Genomic DNA, 9,904 nt, shown 5'->3' on the forward strand with positions numbered 1-9,904 from the left:
CGCGAGTGGGGTAAAACCACCCATATATATCATGGGCTGACTCACCAAAAGACGGTGCTGCGGCTCTAAACTACAGGTTTGGGGGTTCTAGAGCAGAACACAAGACGTCTGCTCAGATGTGCGTTTACTGCGGTGGTTAAATCCCTGATCGTGTCTGCCTGGGCTGGGCTATCAGCTAAATTCTAACTTTGCTGAATGGATAGAACGGGGGTTTTTACCCCACCCTGACCACGCCCCCAGCCAGGCTGAGCCAGCTAAGCCAGCGTCTATGACGAGACGTGGCCTCAACCTATAGCTGTAGAAAGGAAAAACGCCCAGAAAACAATCAACTGCGCCAAAGATGATTCATCCGAACAGATCATCTTATCAGAGGCCCCACCCCCTCAAAATGGTGAATAGTTGATGAGGAGAGACAGAATGGATAGAGAAGTCCCACAAATGCTGTTTTTCTTTTTTAAGACCCATGAGACATGTTTTAGATGGCAAAAAAATTGCGTAAAATGGGACCTTCTTTAGGAGTTAAATTCATAATTATCGGCACAATTGCATTTGTTGTTTCAAATCTGTATTAATTTGTTCTTGCATAATTGTCTCTTGTTGTGGAAAAAAGCATCCAACTTACCATTGACACAAACGCTGGATGGCTCTATTGTGAATATTTCTGTGCACGACTGCTTCAGGATCTGAGTGGAAAGGCAGATGGACAGACAGACAGACAGACAGACGGACAGACATGCAGACAGACAGAGAGACAGACAGACAGACAGACAGACAGATGGACAGACATGCAGACAGACAGAGAGACAGACAGACAGACAGACAGACAGACATGCAGACAGACAGAGAGACAGACAGACAGACAGACAGTCAGACAGACAGACAGACAGTCAGACAGACAGACAGACAGACAGACAGACAGTCAGACAGACAGACAGACAGACAGACAGACAGACAGACAGACAGACAGTCAGACAGACAGACAGACAGACAGACAGACAGACAGACAGTCAGACAGACAGACAGACAGACAGACAGACAGTCAGACAGACAGACAGACAGACAGACAGACAGACAGACAGACAGACAGACAGACAGACAGACAGACAGACAGATTCTGTGTGTATGAAACTCATTTGTATACAACGTGGTATGATGTGATCTGACCTCACCGAGTTAACGATGTCTTTGAGAGCGTGGAAGCCGGACAGCACCGGGAACACTTGGTCCGTGCCGTCTGCTATTTCAGCAAGCTGCAACAAAAATAAATATGATCCGTACTCAAAAAGCTCTGAATTTGAATCCAGCGCAGAACTACTGATGTATGTATCCCTCTCCACATCCCTCCACTGCTTTCCTGCCACTGACCATCCAACACTCTCGCAGAAATAGCATCGATATCATGTTTAAACAAACAAGACAGACTGACACTCTAACAGGCAGAAAAAGGCTGACTCGCGTTTAGAGTTTAGTTTAGTTTAGTTTTGTTTAGTTTAGTGTCACAGTGATGAAAACCTGGATACTAGGGGTGTCACGATACACTCAGTTCACGATACGATACGTATCACGATACTGGGTTCACGATAACGATACGATACGATACGATTTTAACAATATTTTTTTAAACTTGAATAATGACAATATATGACTGGAAAAGTATAATTTTATTTGAAATGCACAAATACAAAACATGCTGTTGTGGGAAATTGTTATTACAATAACAACTAGAAAAAACATGAGATTGGAGATAAGGCTTATCTTGAAATAGAATGAGTTACACCGTCACTTAGATTTACTTTGAACTAAAAGGTTTCTCAGCAGTATAAATTCTCATTATGCATCTTCAGTTTTTCTTCAAACTCAAACAACAAGACTTTTCTTAGTCTATTTTTTATGCATCTTCAGTTTTTCCTGTCAAGTAAACAGTTTTGCCAGAAACTCAATTGAATGGTTTCTCTCCTGTATAACTTCTCATGTGTCTCTTCAGAGACTTGTTCAACTGAACTACTTTCCACACATTGAACTTCAACAAACAAAGACGTTTCTTAGTCTATTTTTGAAAAAAAAAAAAAAAAAAAAAAAAACGCGATATGAGATTTCATCTCAACGATACATATCGTGACGTTTTACTATCGCGAAATTTCGTGGGACGATATATTGTGACAAACCTACTGGATACCATCTTGCAATGGGTTCCCGCCAGCCGTGAAACCCGGCCGCCATGTAAAACGAATGCGGGCCAGGGATGTAAAGTAGAGGGAGGGGCCTTACTCTGACCACACCCATCTTCGAACTCGCCCTGCATTTTGATGTCAACTACACACCTGTCAAGTTTTGTGACTGCATCTTGCATGGTGTGGCGCTATCGCATTCGCAAAATCTACCCACAGACAGACAGACAGACAGACAGACAGACATAATGAACACCTTGCAAAGTACTCAAAACCGCTTCTGTGGTACAGTAGCCTACATTTCCAGTTCATTTTCCCTATAGATTGTTTCACGTGAATTCTGCTGCTAGGGAACTCAAGTTTATTGTCAGTTATTGTATTCGCAAATACTGCAACAATAAGGCTAGGGCCGATTTAGAATGCTTATGCTGTCAAGTTGAAACGGTAGCCATAGCCAGCCAGGTTGGTATATAAGACTATTAATAAAGAAATACAGGGTAAGATCAATAAAAAGAGATCAAGTGTGAGGAGAATAAAGATCAAGCTACATATTTACAAAGGTTTTTGAGCTTGGTTCTCTGACTGTATCTGTTCCTGCAGACCAGCAGTGTTCTGGTTCTCTGACTGTATCTGTTCCTGCAGACCAGCAGTGTTCTGGTTCTCTGACTGTATCTGTTCCTGCAGACCAGCAGTGTTCTGGTTCTCTGACTGTATCTGTTCCTGCAGACCAGCAGTGTTCTGGTTCTCTGACTGTATCTGTTCCTGCAGACCAGCAGTGTTCAGGGAGACGAGGCGGTTGCTAAGAGGATCTTTTTTCTGGCAGCTGTCCAAAGCTTTCATCTCTGCTCCAGGGAGCTGGTCTGGTCACCGTCCAATTACAGGCTGATGTGATCACTTCCCCCTCAGACAGTAGTGCTGCCTGTCGGCCATTCACATGATCGCCTGCCTGCCTGCCTGCCTCCTGCTAACGCTAAAGCTTGTATTATGCTCACCCTGCCGTGAAGGGCGCGGGGGTGGAGCGAGGGCCGGGCGCGTCAAATGACGTAAATTTGTTGGCCGTGGTTGGGCGCTACCTCCGTCTGGCGCTCGCCTTGTGCATGATTTTTTTTCTAACAGCGCGAGCAGCGCACGGCTTCTCTCCAAACATGGCCGCTTTCAAGCCACTGAGCCCTGAACACTGAGCTGTGTTTTCGCCACATTTCTTGACCCATGTGGTAGGCTATAAACTTTGATTTGCAACTGTTCGTTTTTAGTCATTTCACCAAGTAAATGTGTTGTGTTGAGAGCATTATTGAGACAGATTAAAAGCAGCACAGAGTAGGCTATCAGGGCTGAGAACTGAAACGGCTTTCAGTAAAAACAAGTTTGGTGATTCCTTCATGTGCTGATGTGCGGTCATTTGAGAGTGAAAGCGCACTCAGTACTGCACATAATAGCGTTTCATTGCGACTTTTCCACGGGCTGTTCTCACTTCATTGTACAATACATGCTGATCACTTTCTGAGTATAATGGCATCAGCCCCAGTGCGAGGTCTGCACGGTGACTCACGGAGACTCGTGGGGCCCCACCCCCACGGAGCTTGGTCGAGTATAATTCAGCCTTTACGTTGACCTCCTCAGGCCGCGCACAGTGCTGCCTGTCGGCCGCTCACGCCGCCTGCCTGCCTGCTGCTAACGCTAAGCTTTTACGCTCACAACATACGCAACTTAGAAGCAATGTAGATGGGCCGTTTTGCTACCAATGGCCATGTTTATGTTAAATGCGATTCAAATACAGCTAAGACCATAATGAGGCGCAGAGCCAAATGTAAAGACCGTAGGCTACTGTTATTAGTTTGAGTGATATCAGTGAAATAGTTATAATAATTCAGATCTCTCTAGGTGTGAGAAGAATAAAAATGGTCTCATGTTATGATTGTTAGTTGGTGGAAGTTGGATTTCACAACTGACTTAAATATCGTCCTTTCTTGAGGACGATTGGTCGACATATTATTTGGACACCCCACCAAGATTCACGATTACGTTGATCGTCATCTTACAGCAAAAGTGCGTTCTCAGCTGCCCAAGTTTCCATATGTCTGCTCTGGGGGCCTGTAAAAATATAATGTTCTGTTTGTTTGTTTTGTTTGTTTTTGTTCAACCTGCACCTTGCTCTTTAACAGTAGCCTACTTAAATTAAAAACCTACACGTAAGAACAGTTAGGTAAGAACTTATAGTACAAATAGACATTTTGCATCTAGAGCAGTCACTCAGTATTCACCTTATTCTTTGCCCATACAAGGACGCTTCTGCATGACATCATTTTGTAATCGTCTTTCCGTTTTAGACACGGAAGTAGATTATGCCTACCGTAGTCATTTTTAGACTTGCCAAAAATATGTTTTCAAGTAAAAAAAAACACTGTTTTAAAGTTTTTATATTTTTTCGGATGAGAACATTCCAAATATGTGACCAGTTTATCAGAATAACGCCTATTTGGAAATATTTAACGAGCAGCGAGGACTGGGAGCGCTGGCTGTGCTGACCAGTTGGACTAGCTATCTGTCAAACCCTACTGTAGGCTACTGGCAGTGAGAAAACACTGTCGACGTGCTTTTGTAACTAACGTTAAATGCCGTCCGGGTACATCCATCGGCTCCTCGCAGCAGTAACGCTATGAGCATGTAACTGAAGTTGGCCGCAGTGTAGCTGCTGAATGAAACTTCATTCATAGTGATGTTTTGTTTTGAAATTGGCCGCCAACTAGCGCTGAACCGGAAGAACAAATACAATTGCGGGTAACGCGGAAGGGAGAAAAAGTGGACGTGGTGAATAAGGTGAATAGTGTCAACTCAGCCAGACACTTTCAGGACTTTTGCGTGTCTTGTAACTTCGACAGTACTATGCTAATGCAAGTCATTTGTTTTTGGTTTGACATCTTGTGTGTGGCTGCCTGCTGCTGCAGCAGTCCACGCCTCATACAACATGATAATGTCTCCAACTGACATAATGACTTCCTCTGATAACGGTCATGAGGGATCACTGTGACAAACACACGGTCAGTTCAGATCTTCACAGAAGATAGGAAATATCACACTGCGGTGCAGAACAACTGTTTTTCAACATTTATTATAAGTTTGAGCCAATAGTCCAGGTTTCCCTCTGGGCACGTTTTCCTCCATTTACTGTTGTTTATTCTTGTCCAGTACGAAAACCAACTTCCACAGATGTTTATATTTAAAACAAAGAGTGAAGGTTAAATAATAATCATAATAATAATAATAATAATAATCATCATCATCATCATCATCATAATAATAATAATCGACAACGCACAGTGCAATGTGATTGGGAAAGGTAAAGTAGATGTAATCAGAAAATGGGCTTTAAATCAACGTCCCTTCCCCTAATGATTTTATTATTGGGAATACTCTGTACAATAAATGTAAATCATAAATAATGCTTTGTCTGTGATGACACTTTTAACAACTAGCTAGCACCGAGGCGTCCAACGTGCTGCAGTCCAGGTACTGTGGATTTTTTTGATGCATTCCGTGACTTTTTCTCCCGCCCACTATCTCTTATAGCAGTGATCCTCACTGAGAGCCACACTAACCAGTCAAAGTCAAGAGCAGAGACACTTTTACCGCAGAACCACGCAGTAAGCGTTTGATTTAGTTTTTAGTTTATTCAATGATAAAACCAATGATAAAAATGTTAGAAACAATAAAAATCATAAAAACATTCAGACCGACTTTATATATATTTTTATATATATATATATATATATATATATATATATATATATATATATGATGTAAAAAAAAACATTCAGGCCGACAAAAATGATAAAAGTAATGAAAACATTCACACCGACTTGATTAAAAAAATATGAAAAAATTCTGATGTCCAGTCTGTCTCTCTCTGGGATGCAGCTCCACACACCTCCAGCTCAGTAAACAGCCTGTGCTTTCCTGGTCTCCACACCCAGCTCAGTAGGCTAAACCAGGGGTTCCCAAACTTTTTTGTGCCAAGGACCGGTAGATTGAGGGGCACTTTACACGAGGATGGTTTCCTATGGTGACGGGGAATTATTTTATCGTTAGTGCCTCCCTTTAAGACGGCGACGGCGAATTTGCGCTTAGGAAACTACACATTTTGAAACCACCCTCCAGAGTGAAATTCTTGGTGACGCTCCCTGCTGAGCGCTCCATGTAATCGCTCGAGACGGCTCATTACAGGAACTCTGACGTGCTGCACACGCGACACACGCGATTACGCCATAGCCGTGCGTGAGTTGGCGGCCATTTTCAAAATAAAACGTCAGTATGAATGAAGTTTGGCAACATTCAGAATTAAGCTACACTGCGGCCAACTTCAGTTACATGTTCATAACGTTACTGCTGCGAGGAGCATCCCGGTCGGCATTTAACGTTAGTTACAAAAGCACGTCGACAGTGTTTTCTCACTGCCAGTAGCCTACACTAGGGTTTGACAGATAGCTAGTCCGACCGGTGTCAGCACAGTCAGCGCTCCCGGTCCTCGCTGCTCGTTAAAAATTTCCAATAGGCGTTATTCTGATAAACTGGTCACATATATGTTACGTTCTCACCCAACAAATATTAAAACTTTAAAACAGTTTGGGGTTTTTTTAGCTTGAAAACAGCTTTTTGGCAAGTCTAAATGACTGCGGTAGGCGTACTCTACTTCCGTGTTTAAAACCGAAAAGACGATTACGAAATGACGTCATGCAGAAGCATCCTTGTATGGGCAAAGAATAAGGTGATCACACTGCCACCTAGCGACCTGGCATGTACATTACGGCGTTTTAAAAATTCAACAGCGCTCATGTAAACAGGGAGAAGGTGTGAAGGAAAAGGTGTGAAGGAAACGCTATTGTGTCGTTTCTTCCAGAAACTGTCCTCGTGTAAAGGGCCCCATAGATGGAAAAAAAGTCACGGACCGGTTGTCAATTTTATTTTATTTTTTTATTTTTTATTTTTTTTACATAGACTATAATATTATAGGCTGTGTGGTAGTTGAAACATAGTTTCAAGTTGACATTTATTTATGTTTGTAGTTTGTAAAAAAGAAAAAAAAAAGAAAAAAGAAATTGGACCGGGCTCGCGCATCAGGGATCTAGGTCTTTTATAGTATCACTGTAATGACCAGCCCCGCCCCCTCCTCCTCCCCCCAGCACTCCAGCCCCGCCCCCTCCTCCTCCCCCCAGCACTCCAGCCCCGCCCCCTCCTCCTCCCTCCAGCACTCCGGCAAGAGCGCTGGAGGAAGGGGGGGGGGGGACAGCACCCTCTCTGTGTTTTCCAGGACCTCTTCGCTTACAAATTAACCACTGGTCAACAGTAAGCCCCTTTAGCAAGCTGAAATAGTCCAAGGTGACCTAAATTACTAACACAAAAATGCAGACTAAAACACGGACTGACTGACAGGGACTGACCGCATCAAAGCCTGTTAAAATGCAGACCAAAGCACAGACTGACTGACAGGGACTGACCGCATCAAAGCCTGTTAAAATGCAGACTAAAGGCCAGGAGCAGACACACACAAAGAACACACAACCTCGAAACACCTGTACCTTGGTCAGAAACATTTTGGCCACATCCCAAACTAATTCTCTCTCTCTCTCTCTCTCTCTCTCTCTCACACACACACACACACACATACACACACGCCCCCTCTCTCTCTCTCTCTCTCTCTCTCACTCCCTCTCTCTCTACAGTAGCTCTCTCACTCACACACTAAAACAAACAAAATGTCAGTGATCAAACTGCTTGGTTCTCCCTTCCTGAATACATGTGGAAACCGAACCTCACTGATGGAGAAAGTAAGTGGCAAGCAAAGAAAAAACAACGGCGGGCACGGTGGCGCAGTGGCAGCGCTGTCGCCTCATAGCAAGAAGGTCCTGGGTTCGATGCCCGCCTGGGCGCCGAGGGTGCATCCTCAGTGCCTACTGCCCAGGTGGGGTCGTCAAAAGGTCCTTTCTGTGTGGAGTTTGCATGTTCTCCCGGGCCGTGCTCCCCTGGGCCTTTCCTCCAGATAGGAACCCCCGCTAAGAAAGAAGGGACAAACAACAGAAGAGAGGAAGGTGATCCTACCTGTTTGTGGTCAAAGTCCATGACCCCGACACAGTAAACTCTGGCCCCGAAGCCACGGGCTTTGTCTGCCTGAGGAGGAGAAACACAATGTTTATCCACATATCTAGCTTCTTCTTTCATTTTGTCTCAAACTAGTAGTGAGCACGCTCAATCCAATGAGCAAACCTGGATGCAGGAGCCAACAAGAACAGGCCAGCACACTAAAATGTCCTTTCAAAAGTGTCATATCAAGTCGTCTGGGACAGACAGCAGCAGCAACCACTCCTTCTTTCTGCCCAATTCTACTTGGCCAATCCCCCCTCTGCTGTCACGGGGTCGTTGCTCCACCCCCTCTGCCGATCTGGGGAGAGTTGTAGATTAAGCACATGCTTCCTCCGATACATGTGCAGTCGCCAGCCGCCGGCAGAACGTAGCGCTTAAGAGGATGGCGCTATGCCCCCCAGTTCCCCTCCACCACTGCCGGGAGGTACCACTGCCGGGAGGTACCACTGCCGGGGTGTACCACTGCCGGGAGGTACCACTGCCGGGATGTACCACTGCCGGGAGGTACCACTGCCGGGAGGTACCACTGCCGGGAGGTACCACTGCCGGGATGTACCACTGCCGGGAGGTACCACTGCCGGGAGGTACCACTGCCGGGAGGTACCACTGCCGGGATGTACCACTGCCGGGAGGTACCACTGCCGGGAGGTACCACTGCCGGGAGGTACCACTGCCGGGAGGTACCACTGCCGGGGTGTACCACTGCCGGGAGGTACCACTGCCGGGAGGTACCACTGCCGAGATGTACAACTGCCGAGATGTACCACTGCCGGGAGGTACCACTGCCGGGAGGTACCACTGCCGGGGTGTACCACTGCCGGGAGGTACCACTGCCGGGGCCCGGGAGGTACCACTGCCGGGAGGTACCACTGCCGGGGTGTAGGCGTTGGTAGGTGAGTGCTTTTACCTCTCCACTACCCAGACGCCCTGTGCCTCATGTTCTACACATTCCCCTGTAATTCAGCCTGGAATGTTTGCTGTCTTTGGAGCTCCACTAGAATTTAAAATATATTTCTGTGGGTTTGAACAAAAGCTTGTCTGTGAAACATCTTTATAATGATGGCCACACACAAGGACCTTACGGTAGAAGTGGTAGGGTGTGTATGTGCGTGCGTGCGTGTGTGTGTGTGTGTGTGACACGTGTGTGTGTGTGTGTGTGTGTGTGACGTGCGTGTGTGTGTGTGTGTGTGACACGTGCGTGTGTGTGTGTGTGTGTGTGAGTGTGACACGTGTGTGTGTGTGTGTGTGTGTGTGTGTGTGTGTGTGTGTGTGTGTGACACGTGCGTGTGTGTGTGTGTGTGTGTGTGTGTGTGTGTGTTACCTCCTGTACGGTCAGTTCGTAGGGATAGACCTCCAGCTTGCCGTCAGTCAGAGCGACGATGATGCTGGATGACCTGGTGGTCTGAGTCTTCATCTGCTCCCACACCTGAGCAACAACACGTCAGACAGACACACAGGGGGCAGTGTTTCAAATAAACAAACAAGACAAACAGGCTCAGACAAAGGAAAAGAAAGAAGAAGAAAAAAAGAATACATACGTCTTTGACATTTAGCATTTTAACGTGGTGCTACCAGCCACATAAGGCTTGTACAAGATATTG

General features: G+C 45.7%; 1 protein-coding gene across 1 annotated transcript in view; it reads right to left on the reverse strand.

Annotated features, from left to right (window-relative positions):
- Nucleotides 1–9,904, reverse strand: part of LOC310777711 (anthrax toxin receptor 1-like) — a gene marked incomplete at both ends in the record, with an annotated part of 34,910 nt that overhangs the window by 18,198 nt on the left and 6,808 nt on the right. The window contains 4 exons of the mRNA XM_083638085.1: nucleotides 623–683; nucleotides 1,170–1,250; nucleotides 8,262–8,330; nucleotides 9,625–9,729. Coding sequence (XP_083494211.1) covers nucleotides 623–683; nucleotides 1,170–1,250; nucleotides 8,262–8,330; nucleotides 9,625–9,729 — 316 coding nt within the window. The remainder of the gene's footprint in view (nucleotides 1–622; nucleotides 684–1,169; nucleotides 1,251–8,261; nucleotides 8,331–9,624; nucleotides 9,730–9,904) is intronic.

The sequence above is a fragment of the Poromitra crassiceps genome, assembly GCF_964638095.1.
Source record: "Poromitra crassiceps genome assembly, chromosome: 6".
Classification (NCBI taxonomy): Eukaryota; Metazoa; Chordata; class Actinopteri; order Beryciformes; family Melamphaidae; genus Poromitra; species Poromitra crassiceps.